The sequence below is a fragment of the Aphidius gifuensis genome, linkage group LG5 (genome assembly GCF_014905175.1).
Source record: "Aphidius gifuensis isolate YNYX2018 linkage group LG5, ASM1490517v1, whole genome shotgun sequence".
Lineage (NCBI taxonomy): Eukaryota > Metazoa > Arthropoda > Insecta > Hymenoptera > Braconidae > Aphidius > Aphidius gifuensis.
The window spans coordinates 12,977,156-13,000,153 of record NC_057792.1 but is presented as its reverse complement, the minus strand read 5'-3'; the positions used below and the strand labels follow the sequence as shown (position 1 = coordinate 13,000,153).

Genomic DNA, 22,998 nt, shown 5'->3' with positions numbered 1-22,998 from the left:
TGACTAACAATTTTGGTTTATATTTTTTCTAAAATATTTTAAACAACGATTTAATTTATGTACTTTTTAATAGCTTTTTACAAACTCGAATATTCCCACACATGATCAACTCATGCATAGATTTTTGAGTAAAAATCACGTAACAAATAAAACCATAAACTCAAGTTTCTCTTTGGTACTATTATAACATATTTTTTAAAACATTATTTGTCAAGAATTAGAGAAAATCTCACATCTGTCAAACAACTGCACTAACGTATTTTCGATACACAGAATGATCGTAAAATCGACAATAAAAAGTAAATTTATAACTTTTTAAAATAAACTAAATTCATGAAAACGTCTTGGACTTTCCGGTCGTAAAATCTATATTTTTTGTTTACACATGGTATTTTTTATGTCACCCTTTGGGCCACACAAAGCCCAATTTTATGTCTAAAAATCCCACCACCTACACCTAGTTTTTTACCCTCTCTTGAACTAATTTTTGACCAATTAAAACTAATTTTTAACTAAGTACACACCCATTTTTTGGACTTAACAATTTTCAACAAACTGAGAAATCAGTTGCTCTTCAACACTCGTTTACGTAACATCTCTAATTAATATTGATTCGCGTACAACAGATTTCTTTATTCTCATACTTACAATATAGTAGTGTCTGTCCATGACAGCACTTTTTTAGAGTCAACTCAATATACAATATACAATACAATTAATTATAATTTTAGTGAAATAATAAAGTGAATATATTATTAGAATTTAAACCACAGTGTTTGGATTTATTTAAAGTGTTATTCCTATTATTTCAAGTTACAACCTATCCTCCACATCCTTTGATAGCCCTGTATCAAACATAAGGCCTTACAACCCTTGTGAAATTATCGTGGTATATTTGGATACGTGGTGCGATACATTTTTTGGTCCTTCGAGCCGGATTCACCAAGTGAATTTTTACCTGCGGCACCAGTCGAAGTAATTACAATAAAGTGAGAGTCACAGCACTCTATTTACAATGGTTGAAACAAGTGACAAAGAATTACTAGAAATGAGTAAAAACCTCCGCAGACAACGTGGTGGTATAAAAAAGACACTAACTGATTTTACGAAAAAATTAAAAACTTACAAATCAAATCTAGTTTCATGTGATGTTGGTGAGCTAGAAGTAGCACTTGAAACGGTCAGAGATCGTTTTGCTTCCTTTGCATATATTCAAGATCAATTGGAAGAAATTGATCCAACAACTGAAAGCCCAGAAAGGGAACCAATTGAACAAAATTATTTTGCAGCTGTCTCAGAGGCACGTAAAATAATAAACAAAAATAAAACAAATACAAACAATTCGAATGATAACAATGGAAATACAAGTGGTCATTCATTTAACAATATGAATATACCAGTACCAACAATACAAATACCAAAGTTTGACGGTACACCAGAAAAATGGGCATCAATTTACAGTGTATTTAAAACAACAATTGACAACAACAATTCAATGCCAAAGGCTTTGAAACTTTATCATTTATTAAGTGTTGTTACTGACAAAGCCTGGTCACTTATCGGCCATTTAGAAATTGACGATGCTAATTACAATAGTGCATTATCTATATTAATTGATAAATACGAAAATACTCGTCGCTTAGCTCGTCGACATTGGACAATATTACGAGACTATCCTCATTTAAAAAAGGATACACCAGTTGGACTTGGTGAACTAGTTGATACATTTAGACAACATACTAAAGCATTACAAAATCTCAAGGTTCCTGTACATGCATGGGACATTCCATTGACTGATTTAATTTTATCAAAAATTAATCAAAATACAATTTGGCAATGGGAAGTAACAATTAATTCTCGTGAAATACCAAAATACACAGACTTATTAGATTTTTTAGAACAACGTGCTAATTGTGCAGATTTTAGTGTGCATGAAGAAAAAACAAGTGAAGTGAAAAAGAGTGAAAAAACCCAAGTCAAAAAGGGTGGAGCATCATTGGCAACAACTACATCTCGTACTTGTCCAATATGCTCTGAAAATCATATAATTTATAAGTGTGATATTTTTAAATCACAAAATCAAGAAGAGAAATACAACTCTGTTAGAAAGGCCTCATTATGTATAAATTGCCTCATGAAAGGTCACGGGGTCAAAGAATGCAAGTCTACAGGGTGTCATACCTGTCAAAAGAAGCATCACACATTTTTGCATCGGCCAACAGCCACTGAGTCTGAGGCCAACACAACATCTGTTCCAGCAGCAGATGTAAACAAACAAATTTGACTACAACATAGCAGCATACCTACAGGACGTTCTGTAGCACTTGTCGTCAACTCAACAACAAGTGTTTTAGTCGTCTCAGCATTGATCAACGTACTCAATATAGACGGAGAAAAAATACTATGTCGATGTCTACTTGATACATGTTCAACTGCTAATTTTATGACAGAAGGTATGGCTAACAAATTAAAATTAGAAAAAAGTAAATGTTTAATATCTATCGGAGCGTTGAACACAGCGTCAACAGTCTCAAAACATGTCGTAAGTACAACAATACAATCATGTAATACAAAGTATGAAAGAACAATTAAATTTCTCACGGTTCCACGGATATCTGAAAATGTTCCTGACCAAGAAATTAACAAAAAAGAATATTAATATTCCTACAACAATGAAATTAGCAGATCCTAATTTTCATAAGCCCGCACCAGTCGATATTTTATTAGGGGCAGGTGTTACTATGTCTCTATTCTCTCAAGGACAGATAGATCTATCCAAGAACGGTGGCCCTGATTTATTTTTACAAAAGACAAAATTAGGATGGGTCATCGGAGGCAGTGCGCCTACAAACGAGTCATCACAACAAGTGTCGTGTCACCTGGCATCAGACATACAATTTAATCTAGAAAAATTCTGGGAAATTGAAGAAATACCAGAAACAAGTCATCTCACCGCAGATGAACAAGCATGCGAAGAATACTTTCTACAACATGTTACAAGAAACGAAGAAGGTCGATATGTTGTCGCCTTACCATTCAAACAATCTGTCGATCAACTTGGAGAGACACGAATTACAGCAATTAAAAGGCTTAATTCAATTGAAAGAAAATTACAAAACAATACAGAGTTAAAGATACAATATAACGCTGTACTACAAGAGTACCTAGACTTAGGTCACATGTCTGAAGTACCAGATGAACAACTACAAGAAAATGGTTTTTATTTACCACATCATGCGGTGATAAAAGAAGAAAGCCAAACAACAAAAGTACGAGTCGTGTTCGACGGCTCAGCCAAAGGTTCCAAGGGTCATTCACTCAATGAATTACTACATGTTGGCCCAACAATACAAACTGATATTTTCTCATTATTACTCAGATTTAGACTACACCAGTATGTACTGACTGGTGACATTGAGAAAATGTACAGACAATTTTTAATACGTCCACAAGATAGAAAATATCAACGTATTTTATGGAGAAATGCGTCTGGTATTATTAAAACATATGAACTAAATACTGTAACATTTGGTCTTGCTCCATCACCATTTCTAGCTATACGATGTCTACATAAATTAGCTGATGATGAGCAAGAAAATTTTCCTGTAGCATCAGAAATACTAAAAAGAGATCTATATGTCGATGATCTTTTATCACAACATTTGAAGAAGCAATTAAATTGAGGGATGAATTAATTCCTTTATTACAACAAGGTATGTTAAATATACGCAAATGGGCTTCCAATGAGCCTAGACTATTAGAAGGCCTTCCAGAGGTTAACAAGAATTTACAATTACAATTGAATGACTCTAGTGCAATAAAAACACTTGGTGTTTACTGGAAATCTACTACAGATACAATTGTTTACGCAGTTAAAACAATTACATTTGACGAAATTACAAAACGCAAAATTTTTTCTGAAATTGGAAAAATCTTTGATCCACTTGGACTTCTTGGTCCAGTTGTTATGACAGCAAAAATAGTTATGCAACAATTATGGAGTATAAACATTGGCTGGGATGAACCTGTCTCATTACCAATTAAAAATGAGTGGTTGACATTTTACAACCAATTACAACTTTTAAATGATTTATCTTTTAAAAGACATACAATATTGAAAGATACAACAAGTATACAATTACATGGCTTTTGTGATGCCAGTGAAAAAGCATATGGGGCTTGTATTTATCTCAGGTCCATTGATACAAAAGGTAAAGTTTACACACAACTTTTATGTGCCAAAGGGCGCATAGCTCCTCTCAAGACACTATCAATCCCTAGATTGGAATTATGTGGAGCATTATTACTTGCTTCGCTTTATACAACAATAATTAAAGCAATACACATAACAATAGATGACACATATTTGTGGTCAGATTCTACAATTGTTTTACACTGGCTAAGAAAAGAGCCAAGTGTTATGAAAACATTCGTGGCAAACAGAATTGCCAAAATACAAGAAAAAACAAAAACAACACAATGGTGCCATGTACGTACACATGACAATCCAGCTGACCTGATTTCAAGAGGTCAACTACCTGAAGAATTCATCAAAACAACAACATGGCAACATGGGCCGTCTTGGCTGTGTGAAGATCCAGATGGCTGGCCGAAATTCAAGATGACCGAGGGTTGCAGTCTACCTGAGCTCAAGGTCAACACATGTCTCAACACAACGACAAGTTTAACACAACCACAAGTAAATATAAACAATAAAAATGATTACAATATTTTAACTCGTTATTCATCTTGGTATAAATTACAAAATGTCATTGCATATTGTCTGCGAATGAAAACAAACAACAAGAATACTGGTTATTTAAAAATCAATGAAATTGAATATGCTACTAATACAATAATTAAACTAGTACAAAAAGAAATATTTTTTGATGAATTAAAAATTCTAGAAAATCAAAGACAATTAAATCAAAAAAGTAAATTAATTAAACTCACTCCATTTATTGATAAAAATGGATTATTGCGAGTAGGAGGGCGATTACAAAATGCCTCTATTCCATACAATCAAAAGTATCCAATCATTTTACCTAAAAATCATCATGTAACTTCATTAATAATTAAACATGAACATAAAATACACTTGCATACTGGTACTCAAGCCACATTATATGCTGTAAGACAACAATATTGGCCAATTGACGGTCGCAATCAAGTAAGTAAAATAATACGCACTTGTACAACATGTCTACGAGCACAGCCTCGCACAATTGATTACCTGATGGGTAATTTACCAAAAGCAAGAGTTAATGAAGCAATTCCATTTACAATAGTTGGGGTTGACTTTTGTGGACCTTTTTTAGTCAAAGAAAAGAAAGAAAGAAATAGAATTAAAGTTAAAATATACGTAGCAGTCTTTGTATGTCTCGTCATCAAAGCTGTACATCTAGAAATGGTCAGTGATTTAACTACAGATTGTTTTATTGCTGCTTTAAAAAGATTTGTTGCAAGACGTGGTTACCCGACTGATATTTATTCAGACAATGGTTTAAATTTTCAAGGGGCCAACAATGAATTGATTAAACTGCAAGATCAATTAAAATCAAACGATGCACAAAATAAATTACAAGAATTTTTTAACACAAAAAAAATTCAATGGCATTTTACGCCACCACTTTCTCCACATTTTGGCGGACTTTGGGAAGCCGCAGTCAAGTCATTCAAACATCATTTTAAAAGGGTTATTAAACCAGATATTTTATTATCACAAGAAGAATTCAACACCTTGATTATTGAGATCGAGGCAATACTCAATTCACGTCCACTGACACCTATTTCAACTGATCCAAATGATTTTATGGTGCTCTCACCTGGACATTTTTTAATTGGACATGCTCTCACAACTATAAGAGATCATGACTACAACAACATACCCATGAACAGGTTGTCTAGATGGCAACTGATTGAACAAATAAAACAAGAATTTTGGCAACGTTGGCACAATGAATATCTCAACGAGATGATCAACCGCAGTAAGTGGAACAAAGACAACAACAACATAGAAATAGGCGATGTGGTCTTATTGAAGGAAGACAACATTCCACCTATGCATTAGGCATTGGGTCGAATCATCGAGACGCATCCTGGGACGGATGGTATTGTCCGTACGGTCACCATCAAAACAGCAAAGTCTACCTACAAACGCAACGTCAAGAAAATAGCACCCCTGGTTCCTTGTGACCCAGAATGGCATTAGAATAAATTAAATTTACATTTACTAACACTTTTTATTCTGTTCTAGATATTTAAGTTGATCGGCCGACCTCTCAACGGGGGGAGAATGTTCCGGGTCGAACCACATGTCTGTCGGTCCCAGACTGACCGGATTTTTATTCTTTCTATTTTTTAAACAAAATACAATAAGTTGATAAGTTTTAAACATTACTCTGTTTTTTATGGCTAGATCACGAGATCATACAATTTCAAATAACATATGACTAACAATTTTGGTTTATATTTTTTCTAAAATATTTTAAACAACGATTTAATTTATGTACTTTTTAATAGCTTTTTACAAACTCGAATATTCCCACACATGGTCAACTCATGCATAGATTTTTGAGTAAAAATCACGTAACAAATAAAACCATAAACTCAAGTTTCTCTTTGGTACTATTATAACATATTTTTTAAAAACATTATTTGTCAAGAATTAGAGAAAATCTCACATCTGTCAAACAACTGCACTAACGTATTTTCGATACACAGAATGATCGTAAAATCGACAATAAAAAGTAAATTTATAACTTTTCAAAATAAACTAAATTCATGAAAACGTCTTGGACTTTCCGGTCGTAAAATCTATATTTTTTGTTTACACATGGTATTTTTTATGTCACCCTTTGGACCACACAAGGCCCAATTTTATGTCTAAAAATCCCACCACCTACACCTAGTTTTTTACCCTCTCTTGAACTAATTTTTGACCAATTAAAACTAATTTTTAACTAAGTACACACCCATTTTTTGGACTTAACAATTTTCAACAAACTGAGAAATCAGTTGCTTTTCAACACTCGTTTACGTAACATCTCTAATTAATATTGATTCGCGTACAACGGGATTTCTTTATACTTACAATATAAAATAGTAGTGTCTGTCCATGACAACACTTTTTTAGAGTCAACTCAATATACAATATACAATACAATTAATTATAATTTTAGTGAAATAATAAAGTGAATATATTATTAGAATTTAAACCACAGTGTTTGGATTTATTTAAAGTGTTATTCCTATTATTTCAAGTTACAACCTATCCTCCACATCCTTTGATAGCCCTGTATCAAACATAAGGCCTTACAACTCTTGTGAAATTATCGTGGTATATTTGGATACGTGGTGCGATACATCATGACTGATAAAGACCTCACTGCAAGACCAGTCATTCAAAATGTGTTACCACATGCTCAACTCCTTATTTGCTCATTCCATACATTAAAAACGTTTGAAAATGAAATAACCACAAAAAAAAGAGGTATAACTGATGAAGAAAGGAAGCAAGTACTACTTATACTTAATAGAATGACTAAAAGTCTTTCAGAAACTGAGTATTTGCGCTATTACAAATCTCTAAATAATGTTGCTTCGCCATCAGTAATGCAGTACTTTAATGATAATTGGCATATTTATCCAGAGCAATGGGTTCATTACGCTATGAATAAAAGAAAAAATCTCGGTCATTTAACAAACAATAAGTTAGAGTCATTAAATGGACGAATTAAAAAATACATGAAGCGTAATGATAAAATTGTACCAGCTTTAAAAAATTTTTTTGCTTTCATTCGTGTTGAAGAAAAAGACATGAAATATAAAAGTGTTCAAAAAATAATAAAGCAACAAGTAAATGTATATCTAGAATATAATGATGATAAGCAAAAATATAGAAATGCTGTGGCACCAATGTTTTTAAAAATTAATAAAGAAATTGACGAGAGTAAATACGTTACACTTGAAATAAAAAATGCAGCCGAAATGATTGGTAAATTTCGAATAAGAGATTCTTTGTACACAGTTTCACCAAAAGACTGTGAATGTTCAATTTGGACTGGTTCTCTTCTAATATGTCAACATATATTTTGTATCAGAAAACATTTTAATTTGCCTCTTTTTGATGAAAGTATGTTAGGTCGATGGGCATTAAATGTTGATGAAACAAATGGTTTAAATATAACGACAGCTGGCTCATCCACAAAACCGTGCCAAGATATAAAATTTGCTCCACCACGTAAAAATTTATCTATCTGTCAAAAAAAGTTGGAAATTAAACCAATGATTGACAAGCTTTTTTATGGAATGTTAGAATGTACTGAAGATGTATATAAACGTAAACTTAAAATACTAGTTGAACTTGATGGCGCATAGAAAATGAATGAAGAAATTTTAATTAACAGAGTCATAGATAAAGAAGAAGTTCTTGTTGCTGAAATGTCAAATTTGTCAATTCTTGACGAAGAAAAAACTCCACGTTAAAAATTCCAAAAAAGAAAAAAAAAGGGATTCCATTCCAAGATAAAACAGAATATGATAAGCTTCAGTATCTATTATCTTGCTTTATCAATTCTGTTAAAATAAATATGGTTTTGAATGGTGAATCTGCAGTGACATTCGAAGAAATTTAACAAACACCCACAGATATTTCAGATCCTTTAACGCATGAAAATGTTGATCGTAAAAGTTTGGAAAAGTGTTTAGGAAAAGAAATTATGATGAAATTAAATATTCTTATTGAAGAAAAGAAAAAATTGACAAAAAGTTGTAAATCTTGTCATAAAAATATAGAAAACACCACTAAAGTTACTCAAGGATCATTTCGCTGTGCATCATGTTTATTTTACTTCCACAGACAATGTGAAGAAGTAAAAAGAATAGGAAAAAATAATATTGCATTTTGCAATAATTGCAAGTAGTTCAATATTTCGCAATATATTTACATGCAATATATCCAATATATATTTTAATAGAATAGTAGTCTCTAAAAGGCAATCGGTACTGTCCCTGTTGCAAAGAATTAACCATTTAATTTTTTTTTCAGTTAATGTTTGTCTTTTTCGTTTTTTTTTATATTAATTTGATAGCTCATTTTTTTATTTGATGGTTTATTTAATAATTTAATTGTTTGCAACTCGTTTTTTGATAAAACAGTGACTATTTTGATTAGTTTTATAATATAATTTTATGTTGAGTAAAAAAAAATATAACTGTAGTTATAAATAATAATAATAATAATAATGGAATAAAAATATGATTGGAAGAAAATATATATTCCCTCTGTCTTTATTGATCATTCAGGTATCTATGGTATCAACAATAAAGTCTTATTGATAACGATAAACGACATTTTTTTTGTGTAATTTAGTTAAGTTTTAATGAGAACTTATTGTTTTTTGTATATTAAAATCAGAAAGGAGACTTCTCTCTGCTTCTCTCTGTTAAAACTTAAAAAACTAAAAAAACTAAAAAAACTAAAAAAACTTAAAAAACTAAAAAAACTAAAAAAACTTAAAAAACTTAAATAACTTAAAAAACTTAAAAGACTTAAAAGACTTAAAAAATTTAAAACACCATAGTATTTTTACTTGAATATCATTGCATAAAATCCCTAGTTTTTTTTAGTTTTTTAAGTTTTTTAAGTTTTTTTAGTTTTTAGTCTGCTGAATAGCCTTGTCGTTTTAAAAATGAAAAATTTTGATTTATGTGAAGTTTTTTTAGATAACCTAGAAATATCAAATTTTGTTGGGTGAACTTTTTTGGTTTTTTTTTCTGTTTTTTTTTGTTTTTTTTAAATATTAATTAAAATAAATTTTCATTTGTTATCGGTGTTAAGTCTTTAATAGTGGAAGACAAAAGTATTTTTTATATAAAAAATTAATAAAATTTTATGTACTAGATTCGAAGATAAAATTTTTTTTCTCGAAAATATTTATAAAAAATTTAATTTGTGTACCCAAAAATCAATTAAAAAAGAATATAATCATTATCGATTGTGGCTATCATTCCCCCCTACAAATTATATATATATGTCTTATATGTTTACACTTACGCGTAAGGAGAGATTCGATGGTGAAAAAATATTTTATTACTAATAATATATTGATAATATTGTTAATCATAATATTATTGCCATAATTGTTATGACATTAATATTATCCATATATAACCATAGTATAATGAAAATAATAATACTTTCAAAAATATCATCGATAATAATAATATCAATATAATATTAATAATAATAACAGTAATATTATCGATTTATAATAATATTAGTGATATTAATAATATTAATAATAACATTGATATCGATAATAATGATAATAATGATAATATCAAGATAATACTCATAATAACAATAAGAATCATAATAATATTGACAATAAAATTCATCTATAAATATTGATGATTATTAGTATTACGGAGGCTAGTTTATATTTAGAATATTATTATCATTGATATTATTAATATCAATACTATTGTGAATAATTGATAATATTATCGAAATTGATGTTGTTATAATATTCATCATTTATATATATTTATAGTATGAATAATAATTATAACAATAATTTCATAAATAATAATATTTATAATAGTTTTAATAATATTAATAATGATTCTTCAAACCTGCAAGATAACTATTGCTTAATCCGTTTAAATAGATTTTTTTTAAAAATCAATTATTTAGGTATTAAACTCAGTTGAATTGTTTAATATTATTTAAATAATATTTACATAAAAAAAAAAAGTCGTACACGCATACACACGTAGCAGCTGACGCTCCGAAGTTATACGCTTATGTAGTACATGTAGAATGCTTGCCGTCTTCCCTTCTCTTTATCTCATTCTCCCCTCTTCATCCGCTTGTGACCGAGCGTGTAACCGAGCGTGTGACCAAGCGTATGGCAAAGCGTATAACAGAGAGTATAACAGAGCGTGTGACGCTAGCGGGGCCTCGAATTTTGTCGCTACCCTCCGTCAAGAAGTTTCACTTCAAAAAAAACAAAAAAAAAATTTGTCGTCGCTAATAACCCTGGCAGTTGATGAGACGTGAAATAAAAAAGTAAAAAAAAAAAAAAAAAATTGGTACAGTCAAACTTTAATTGAACTGTGACGGCTGGCCATTGTTACACTCAAGCTGTAAAACTGCATGGCCAATTTTATGCAAAGTACACAATAATTTAGCTTTTTATGAACCATTCGTTGTTACTATTTATGTGGGAAGATTGCCTTCTGACTTGCAAAGTTACTCACGACAATTTATTAAAAAAATAAAAATTACTAAACAATGGCATTATTTTAACAGAGAAGCATTTTTTTACATATAAAAATCATTACAGGTACTTTCATCGATCATTTTCAATAAAGTGATTACTTCTGCAAGAACAATAAACTAGTTCTCTAAAAATCTCTTACTTCTTAACAACGAAAAAATACCTTTTTCATTGAATGAAAATTCTTGTTCATATTCTATAATTTCTATTTGATCATATTTAATACTTTGAATATTAGTAATCGACAAAAATTTTTTTTTATAATATTAATAAGCAAATCATATGAAATTTTTCTCTGGTAATTGGTAATTACATTGTATATAAGTATTTTATTTATAACGATAATGTTTCAAATAAAATTGCATTTTCAAGATCTTTAAAGGAGGAACATATTACATCTTATTACTTTTTTTGTCAGATTAATATTTAATTATAAATAAACCGTAAGTAGATCAATATAAATTTTTTTACTTACTGAAAATTAAAAAAAAAAAAAATAAAAAGATAGTCAAGTTCCCCAAGGTGCACCCTAAGTGTTCCGTAGGATTTTTTATTTTTTTCTTGCTGTTTACAAAAATATTGTAAAAAAACAGTTTGTGACACTACATATCGTTAAATAAAAAAAAAAATAAACGACCGAAAAATTTGAAAAAAATATCGTAGAGTCTACAGACGAAGCGTCGTCGATTAAAACATTGCCGGAATTGATCCGTCAATATTTGGAATTGGGCCATGTCCAAAAATGGGCATATTAAATCAAATAAGGCCCCAAAATTGGAAATAAATATGACCATTGCTTTTGGCCAAAAAAAATAGAGAAAATGAGCATCTCACAAGCCAATTCGATTCAAGACTTCTCGTTTTATCTCAAAATAACAAAAAGTCACAGAAAAGCGGAAACATAAGTGTCCTACGGAACACTAAAAATTGATAAGCTGGCATAACTTTTTCATTTATTATGTAATCCTGATCACTGATCGAGTGAGGCCTAAAGTTACGAGCTATTTATGTGCTAATTATGTAGCTAAAGAAAAAAATTTATTTATGATAAATTTTTTTTTATCAATAATTATGCTAGCTTTTAATGAAACTTTGTTATTTATTATTCGACACAAACCAAGTAAGGCCCCAAATTATGAGCTATTTATGAGCTACTTATAGGTGTAAAAAAAATTTATTTATAATATATTTTTTTTATTAACAACGAGTCGGTCGTGTTCGGCTTCGCCGAACTTGGTTGTATATTTATTTTCGATTTTTCAAAAAATTAAAAACAAAAGAAATAGGTATGTAGAAAAAATTCAATTTCTACATTCTGATAATCCGGACAACATTAGGAACCAATGCATTTTTAGTGTTCCGTAGGACACTTATGTTTTCACTTTTCGTGTGACTTTTTGTTATTTCGCGATAAAAATAAAAGTTATGAATCGAATTGGCTTCTATGAAGCCCATTTGGTTCCATTTTTTTTCCCAAAAGCAGTCATCGTATTCATTTTCAATTTTTGGCCCTTATCAGTTGTGATAGTGCCATTTTTTTACAGGGCCCAATTCCAAATATTGACGGATCGATTCCGGCAATGTTTCAATCGACGACGCTTCATCTGTAGACTCTCCGATATTTTTTTGAAATTTTTTGGTCGTTTATTTTTTTTTTTATTAAACAAAATGTAGTGTCAGAATTTGTTTTTGCAAGATATTTTTTGAACAGCCGAACCGAATTAGTTGATGTTAAATGAAATTTATGTTTTTTTTTTTTCCCAAAAGCAATCATCGTATTTATTTTCAATTTTTGGCCCTTATCAGTTGTGATAGTGCCATTTTTCTACAGGGCCCAATTTCAAATATTGACGGATCGGATTCGGCAATGATTCAATCGACGACGCTTCATCTGTAGACTCTCGGATATTTTTTTGAAATTTTTTGGTCGTTTATTTTTTTTTTTTATTAAACAAAAAGTAGAGTCAGAATTTGTTTTTGCAAGATATTTTTTGAACCGCCGAACCGAATTAGTTGATGTTAAATGAAATTTATGTTTTTTTTTTTTCCCAAAAGCAATTATCATATTTATTTTGAATTTTTGGGCCTCATTAAAATTAATATCCGCATTTTTCGATAGGGCCTAATTCCAAATATTGACGGATCGATTCCGGCAATGTTTCAATCGACGACGCTTCATCTGTAGACTTTACGATATTTTTTTGAAATTCTTCGGTCGTTTATTTTTTTTTTTATTAAACAAAATGTAGTGTCAGAATTTGTTTTTGCAAGATATTTTTTGAACCGCCGAACCGAATTAGTTGATGTTAAATGAAATTTATGTTTTTTTTTTTTCCCAAAAGCAATTATCATATTTTTTTTAATTTTTGGGCCTTATTAGATTTAATATTTCTATTTTTCGATAGGGCCCAATTTCAAATATTGACAGATCGATTCCGGCAATGTTTCAATCGATGACGCTTCCTCTGTAGACTTTACGTTATTTTTTTGAAATTTTTCGGTCGTTTATTTTTTTTTTTATTAAACAACAGAAATAAACAGCATTAGAAAATAAAACAAAACAAAAAAAATAGTTTACAACAAAATGAAAAAACAAATCAAACAACAAAAAAAAAAAATAAAAAATCCTACGGAACACTTAGGGTGCACCTTGGGGGACTTGACTAAATTTTTTTTTTTTTTGCTTTCTTCTCGATAAAATATATTGTTTCATCAAAAAAAACCCAGGAGATGATGAAAAAATTCAACTTCGACATCCTGGTGAACCGAAAACCAACATTACAAACTAAAGCAATAATTTTTAATCTCTTCTTTCTGAAAAAATATATTTAATAATAAAAAAAACCCTGAAGATAATTGGGGAAATCATTTTGACTTCCTGGTGATCGTAAAAAGTAACCTGGGTGATATTTTCGTAGACTTAAACCCTCCCGAGCTCAAATTAAATATCTATGTTAAAGTTCATGTAAATCGGACCGATAGTTTGCGTAAAACTGCGTTTCCAAGGATCCGGCCATGTCTTTTTATTATATAGATTATGCTAGCGCCACTTTTTTAATAATCATTCGATACCAATCAAGTAAGGCCCTGAATTGGGAGTTATTTACGAGCTAATTATGTGTGTAAAAAAAAAAAATTTATTTATAATTATTTTTTTTTTTTTATGAATAATTATGCTAGCTTTTAACGTAAGCTAGCACAACTTTTTTATTAATCATGTAACTCTGGTCAAATAAGGCTTAAAATTAAAAGCTATTTATGTGCTATTCTTGTGTGTAAAAAAAAAATTTATATATCATAACTTTTTTTTTTTTATTAACAATTATGCTAGCTTTTAACGTAAGCTAGCATAACTTTTTTATTTATTATTCTGTATAAATCAAGTGAGGCCCTTAATTATGAGCTATTTACGAGCTCATTATGTGTGTAAACAAAAAAATTTATTTATAATTTTTTTTTTTTTCTTCTAAATTTTGAGCCTTACTTGATCAGAATTACATGACTAATAAAAAAGTTATGCTAGCTTACGATAAAAGCTAGCATAATTGTTAATAAAAAAAAAATATTATAATTAAATTTTTTTTTACACCTACAAGTAGCTCGTAAATAGCTCATAATTGAGGGCCTTACTTGGTTTGTGTCGAATAATAAATGACAAAGTTGTGCTAGTTTTCGTTAAAAGCTAGCATAATTATTGATAAAAAAAAAATTTATTATAAATAAATTTTTTTCTTTACACACATAATTAGCACATGAATAGCTCGTAACTTAAGGCCGCACTTGATCAGGATTACATAATAAATAAAAAAATTATACCATCTTATCAATTTTTTTTTTGATTTTTAGTAAGTAAAAAAATTTATATTGATCTACTTACGGTTTATTCATAATTTAATATTAATCTGACAAAAAAAGTAATAAGATGTAATATGTTCCTCCTTTAAAGATCTCAAAAATGCATATTTATTTTAAACATTATCGTTATAAATAAAATACGTATATACAATGTAATTACCAATTTATTCAAAAAGTAGCATTTGGTAACGACAATTGTCTGTTTTTCGAATGAAACGGAAATAGTAGCATAGAAAGAAATCATTAGAAATTAGTTGTAGAGTTTTTAGTAACCTTTAAAACAAGCACAATATAACGTCTATATCTTTCAATTTGGCCAAGTTGTGACTGTTTCCAGTTGACACCGCGCTTTGGTCGTGATTTATTCCAATAAAAATCAATTATACCATTGTGACGTTTCAATAAAAATCGGAAAAAAAAAATTTTTAATCTATTTTGTCATTTTCATTGAGAACAAAAATTTTCATAAACTGGAGGCCAAAAAAAATAATATTTTTTTTATTTGAATAGGTCTATTGTTTATATTTATTTATTTTATCTTGCTGTCGTTGTATTTGTGAATAATATACAAAATCAAAAATATAATTTTTGTAAAAAACAAACTCGTTAAAGTTGTTCTTTACGTTAGCTTAGTATTACTGTATATACTAAATTTTTATTCAATTTAACAAAAAAAAATAAAAAATTCAAACAAACGATGATAAATAATTTAGGAGAATTAAAGCTGCCTGTGTTTGAAAAATAAAATCGAAATAAAAAAAGATCACGTTTTATCCTTATTACACAAACAAACTTTAACACCGCGGTTTTCTTCACAATTCCAAGATCAGGTTGACAGACAGCTAAGACTTAATATAATTTCATGATATGTCCATTCAAAATAATCGACAATACTTTTATCTAAGACTCGATATTGTATCACATGCGAATAAATAATTTTTCAATAGAAACGTCAAATTATTAGAAAACAGATATCGTATGCACGCCCTGGTAGAAATATTTCTCCAACTTTTTCCAACTTTCTCCGCCTTTTTTCCAACTTTCTTCACCTTTTTACAAAAATGACCCATGGTTGGAGAAAAGTTGGAAAGTTGAAAAAAAGTTGGAGTAAATTTCAGGTTGAAGAAATGGCGGAAAAAAGTTGGAGAAAAGTCGGAAAAAAATGGAGTAAATTTTTGGCTGGAAAAAGGTTGGAGAAATTTGTCCGCCATTTCTCCAACTATGGGTCATTTTCGTAAAGGGGTGGAGAAATGGCGGAGAAAAAATGGAAAAAAGTTGGAGAATCGTCGGAGAAATATTTCTACCAGGGCGTATTTGACAAAAATTTTTTTTGATTATTAATCAGGTACAGCTGACAAATTTTTTCTTTAAGAGGACTCAAATATGTGATGTAACTCCAAAATAGCCTATTTTGAATTGAAAATGAAGAAATTAAAAAATCTTTTCTTTATGCCTATCCCAGGTAAACAAGAATATTTGTCGTTTGCATTGATTGATTTATTGATTGTTATTCATCAGCAATTCAATTACAGCTGTACTAGTGTTGTGATAACTATAATGAAAGGTGGAGTTATCAAAAAAATACAGAAAAACAGAAATATAATTTACGTTTCCAAAAAAATTTATATGAAATACCCTGCAAATACCAAAAAATCTAATATCAAGCTCATCTAAAGACAAGCTGAAAAGTTAATCCAATAACAAGATATATGCAAAATAGTGAGATTGTTGATCATCAAATTGCATCTTTGCTGGAAAGTTTTCGTCTGAAAAACCTAATCTTGGAATTGTAAAGAAAACCGCGGCGTTAAAGTTTGTTTGTGTAATAAGGATAAAACGTGATATTTTTTTATTTCGATTTTATTTTTCAAACACAGGCAGCTTTAATTCTCCTAAATTATTCATCATCGTTTGTTTGAATTTTTTATTTTTTTTTGTTAAATTGAATAGAAATTTAGTATATACAGTAGTACTAAGCTAACGTAAAGAACAACTTTAACGAGTTTGTTTTTTACAAAAATTATATTTTTGATTTTGTATATTATTTAACTTTTTTTGTTTAAACATTCACCTTAAAAGTAAAAATAATCAATCAATTCATAAATGATTGTATTACCAAAAAAAAAAAAAAATAAAAAAATAATTTTAAAAATATAAGTGAAATAAAAAAATAAGAAATCCATTAGAAATTTATATAGTTCAGACTGATACCGATTTTAGTGGCAAGGCCGTTAATTCACCATTACGAAGGCATCTTTTTAAAAAACTTATCAACAAACGGCGCACGCAGGTGTCTTACGCCATCTATCAATAGTCACTTTACTGCGATCTAAAATACTGTCTGAAGCTAGGTTTTTCGGTATATACACCAATTATTTTCTTGCTGCGATCTAAAATAATGCCATGGCTATCTCTCAGAAGTATTTCAGATCGTGGCGAGTAAAAAATTGGTAAACAGTACAGGCACTAGAAGTTCTATATATTATTATTGTCAATGAATATTATTATTTATTTATAAATATTATTCCAACAATAGCTAGAAATTTATCAACTAGTTGATTAGTGAATAATTTTTGTCACTATGATCTGAAATACCGACTGGGGATTCGTAGAAGTATTTCAGATCGCATCGAGATTTAACTTTGTATAAATTAGAGGCACTAGAAGCTCTATATATGATTATCATCAATGAATATTATTATTTTATGAATATTATTCCAACAATAGCTACAAATTTAATGTAACTAGTTGGTAAATAATTTCTGTCACACTATGATCTAAAATACTGACTGGGAATTCGTAGAAGTATTTCAGATCGCATCGAGATTTAACTTTGTATGAATTAGGAGCTTTATATATTACCATCATCAATAAATATTATTATTTTATAATTATTTTATAAATATTATTTCAACAATAGCTACAAATTCAATAACTCGTTGATTGATGAATAATTTTTATCACACTGTGATCTGAAATACTGACTGGAGATTCGCGGAAGTATTTCAGATCGCATCTGGGTTCAACTTGGTAAAAAGTACAGACACTGAAAGCTAATACACTATGTATCAATAATATTCTTATAAAATACTGTTATTTATGTATTATGTATTATTATTGTATATGTATTATTTCAACAATGATTACAAATACTGACAATTGAAGAGTTCAAAATTCGTTGATTGGTTTTTTTCTTTAATAAAATATGGCAACTTCATAGTAGCACACACACAACAATAAAATATAAAGCAATATCCAAACGTTTTCCCGCAATATTTTGAGGCAGTGTTCAGCGTTGGATAGTTTGACGATAATGTCTGATCTGATAATGTCATACGTTTAATACTGCCTTGCAGTATCGCAGATCGCAGCAAAGATTCAAAAATATTGGCAAAACAATCCTGCGCAATAACCAGCGTACGCAACTACAGTTGTGCTTGCCAATGTTAATTTGTTAACTAATGTACTTACAATCTGAGTCATGAGTCGTTTCATACAACTATTATTTTGGTTAGTAAAAATAATGAGAGGCCCTAGAAATCACAGGAAATGATAAAAAACAAGGTATGGTGCGCGCAGCATCGCTACGCCATTTTTAAATTTTCGCTGCCATATGACATACTGCTAATCAGATGGAGCAGGATGACCAACCAATATTCTCGAGCAAATTTATCAGATACAGGACGCCAACTTGGTAAAAACTTCAAATATCGACAAAATCGACAGAAATTTAGCTTTTACAAAAAAACGGGGGGCCGGTTTATCATATATTTATATCTTTTTAAATAATGCACCGAAAAATCCGATAATAGGCTCATTTGAAAGAGGAACCTCGATTTACATAGTCAAACTGTTGTTATTTTTTTTTTTCGATTGCTCAATCAAAAGATATGGACTTGACTATAAATCAATGACGTCACACACACGAACTTAAAAGACATATATCCCCGACAGTCTCTCGTTTTTGAACAACTTTAACGAGAGACCCTACCGGGTCTCATGATAAAATATAATTCAGTGACGTCAGGCGGGAATGCATAGTGAGCGCTGATGTTGTTTTTTTTTTAAGAAAGAGAAAAGAGAAAGAGTGAGTTGTGTGAGTATGTGAGTATGCAAATGACGACCAATGAAATGATTGGAAGCAGCGTTATCCATCAACTTTTTATAAAAGGATAATAATCATGACTTAAATTTTTTACAACTATAGAATAAATTGTGAATTGTGAGAAAAATGTCATTTATCAGGTTACAATATCGTACATCAAAATAAGGTAAGAAGAAAAATATATCAAAATTTTATTAGTTTAATTTTTTCTATTTTCAAAGACAACGTTTAATTACATATATATATAATAAATATACGTTCAATTGAAACAATAAAAATAAAAATAAACAAAATAACTAAAAATTTGCAATGAATATTAAAAAAAATGAAAAACGATCTTTATGTAAATTTTTTGATTGTCTTAAGTTGAAAACTACTTCATTTAGACTTACACTGATTTTTTTTCAAAAAACAGTAGCCACTATTACTTTCATAGCATCAGAAAATTCAGTATTTGAGTTTTTTTTTTTTTAAGAAACCTGATTTCCTGACAGTCGGACGAAATATAACTTTGTAAGTTTTCGTGCTTAGTAAACAACCACTCTTTACTATTTTCGACAATGTATGCTTGAATGTGTTCGTCGAATGAGCACGTTTTTAATTTTTTAACTAGGAAATAGATGATACAGTCTGCGTCTACGATTCGATAAATTTCACCAAAACCTGGAAGATCATTTTCTGTTTCAAGGAAGACAACGCTTCCAGTAGGGAAACAGGGCCGGTTCTATATCATCCCTTAATTAATCATCCCTTAATTAAAATTTGTAAAAAAAAAAAATAAAATGAAAAAAAAAAAAAAATAAAGGGTAGTTTTTGGAGGGTAGTTGGGGGTGTAGATAAGATGTTGAGGATTGAGGGATGTGTGTGTAGTTGAGATTGGGGGGATGAGGGTTGAGAGTATGGAGATTAAAAATGGGGGGACGGGAGTCGGGAGACGGGAGACGGGGACCGGATGTGTGTCGTTATTCATAATTTTCAATTAAATGTTTTGTTTATGTATATATAATAAAATTAAATTATTGTTTATACATTTGAAAAAATTATTTAAATAAAGTTTATGGTTGGGCAATAAAAATTGTGAATAAACAAAAAATAAATTATTTTTAATTTCAAATAAAGAAAAAAACCACTTCTATGAGATGACGAAATAGATGACCTCACATAAAAGTGAACCTGAAAAGTATCAGATTACATATACGCACATGCACTTTGGTGACACAGCGTCTATACATTTATTTTTTTAAAAACCAATAAATTTTATTTTCATCTAATAAAGGAATTGACTGAGAGACTTGTATTTAAATATTTTTTCGTCGAAGCATGACGTGATTTACACTCTTGAGGCGACTATTAAAATTTTATTACTTTTGTTTAAATATATACAAACGCATTAGATTCTAATACATGCTCTATATGGGTTATTCTTCTTCTCTATATGTTTTTTTTCTTCTTTCTCAAATATTAATGATGTTATATCTTTATCTTTGTTATTCCATTGAAATAAAATATATTTTTTTATTTTGAAAATCAGTTTTTTCACTAAGGGTTTCAAGAATATTTTATTTAAGACACCCTCAGTTTGTTTTCAACGGTTAGTCTGTGACAGTCGAAGCAAAAAAATTTAAAAAAATGGTTCAGCTAATAAGTGAAATACGGAAATTACAGAAAGAAGTAAGTATGACTAGTTTTGTTTGTGTGTGCTGTGCAATAGAAATTTTTTCGTCGTCTTTCAAGTGATTCAATTTTTAATATTTTTATTTCAGAGTCTGGAAATATTGAATATAATAACAGCAATACAAAAAACCTTGGAATTATTCGAAATCATTGATAGTGACAATCAAGTAATTTTATTGCACATCAATAGAAAAAAAATTGACGATAAAGTGAGTATAATGTTTATAAATTTTTTCTTTGATACGTTCTTTAAAACTCAATGATATTTAATTCTCGAAATTATTTTTCTAGCTTGATGAAATACATAATCAAGAAACAAAACAAATGATGCTGTTAGCTTGTGAAGTGATAAAAATAATAAAAAATGATGAGTTGAAGTATGAATTTTATGAGGATATTGCAGAAAATGTAAAGATAATAGAGACTGAAGTAAGTTATTGTTAATAATTTCGATACGTTTAAAAACAATATGTATAAATTTTTATTTATAAATATTTTTATTTTATTCCAGCATAAAAGACTGAGAATGAATTTTGATTGTATCAACAGAGTTGTTGAAAACTTTAGAAACAACAGAATATTCGACTTTTCCAGAGAAAGTTTCAATAAAGCTGTAAGTATCATGATCACGTAAAAAAATATACATAATTATTTTAAATAATAAATTTTTTAATTTTTTGAATAATAATTTTTTTAATTTTTTCAGATACAATTTTATCTCAAAAAATATGAAGTAAATAAACGACTTTCTATTGCATTGAGGAAAACACTGAAAATAAAGGAAGAGCTGCGTTCAATTAAAAGACAATCAGAAATGGTAGACGAACAAAAAAGAAAGCAGAAAATCCTAAAACGAAAAATTGATGAAGACAAAAATGATTCCCAACAAGAGATTAATAGTCCAAGTGAGTTTGAAAATAAATAAAATATAATCTATTGGTATTGTCTTTTTTATTAAATGTAAATCATATGACTTCTTTGTTTCAGGAAAATCTCAACGTATGAAGAGTGCACCCTTATGGTTGATTGATTTCGTTTGTGTTAAAAAGTGATGATGATGTGTATAAATTTTTTGAAATTTTTTACTTAATAATTATGTGTGTTTTATTCAAATCAAAAAGTGGAAAATAAAAATAGAAAAAAAAAACAGAAATTCTTTTGAGTATTATTTTATTTATTTCAATACTTTTTTTAAAAACTTACATAAATTGTTAAAAATATTTTTTTCCAAGTTACATGTATTGGATTTTATAATCATAATATCATTTTTTCAACATAAGTGAATTTACATTCATTTAATCCTCCTGTGTATGTGAAACGAACCCGTCCTTCTTTAATGCATTTGTTGAAAGATTCATACTCAACAGGATTTGCTATAAAACAATCAACAATTCTCTTCGGCAAGAAAAATTCGGTGTCATTTCCAACTCTAGCAATTATGCTTGGTCCATACTTAGTCACAACGTTTCGTAAATTGGTGAGTGGATGTTCTTTATTTAATTCAAGATCTCTTATTTTGATCAAAGTTGATTGACTTTTTCCTGCTGCGGCACTTGCAATTTGGTTTAATGAAGCGAAACGATCCATTTTCTGTTGAAAAAAAAAATTCACATATAATTATAAAAGTCAAATCAGATTTTTAAAAAAAAATCAAGTAGAAAATTATTAGAGATATTTTTAAATAACATATAATTACCTTCAGTTGAATTTTAAAGTGATATTAATTGTTTAAAGTTGATTTGATGACTGATGCTAAGTTAAAAAAATTAGAGCTTTTTATACTCAATTATAGGCATAGTTGTGGCAGTAGAAGGGTAAAGGGGAAGAAATTTTTAGTTATAATTGTTTATAAAATTTTATTTCTTTCTGAGAAATAAATTTTTATAATAAATCCAATTTTTTTTCTCAGGTCATAAATCTAATTTGTGTTGTTTATTTAAAAAAATAAAATATGTCACCAATAAATATACAAAGCTATAATTTTTTATTTTTGAATATATATTTATGAAGTAACCCATTATATCGTATGAACTAAACAAAAAAGCTATAAAAAATAATATAATAACAATGATTATTAAT

The 22,998-nt window shown here is 29.0% G+C and overlaps 3 protein-coding genes across 3 annotated transcripts; all 3 read left to right on the top strand.

Moving 5' to 3' along the window:
- Nucleotides 1–1,015: 1,015 nt before the first annotated feature.
- Nucleotides 1,016–2,284, top strand: LOC122856413. Its single transcript, XM_044158082.1, has one exon. The coding sequence runs from the start codon at nt 1,016–1,018 to the stop codon at nt 2,282–2,284; it is 1,269 nt and encodes a 422-aa protein (XP_044014017.1).
- A 457-nt stretch (nt 2,285–2,741) lies between these two features.
- On the top strand, nt 2,742–3,683 carry LOC122856411. The gene has a single exon (XM_044158081.1). The coding sequence runs from the start codon at nt 2,742–2,744 to the stop codon at nt 3,681–3,683; it is 942 nt and encodes a 313-aa protein (XP_044014016.1).
- Nucleotides 3,684–5,236: 1,553 nt separating this feature from the next.
- LOC122856410 lies at nt 5,237–6,070 on the top strand. Its single transcript, XM_044158080.1, has one exon. It carries the CDS (start codon nt 5,237–5,239, stop codon nt 6,068–6,070), a length of 834 nt encoding a protein of 277 aa, XP_044014015.1.
- The last annotated feature ends 16,928 nt before the right edge of the window (nt 6,071–22,998 follow it).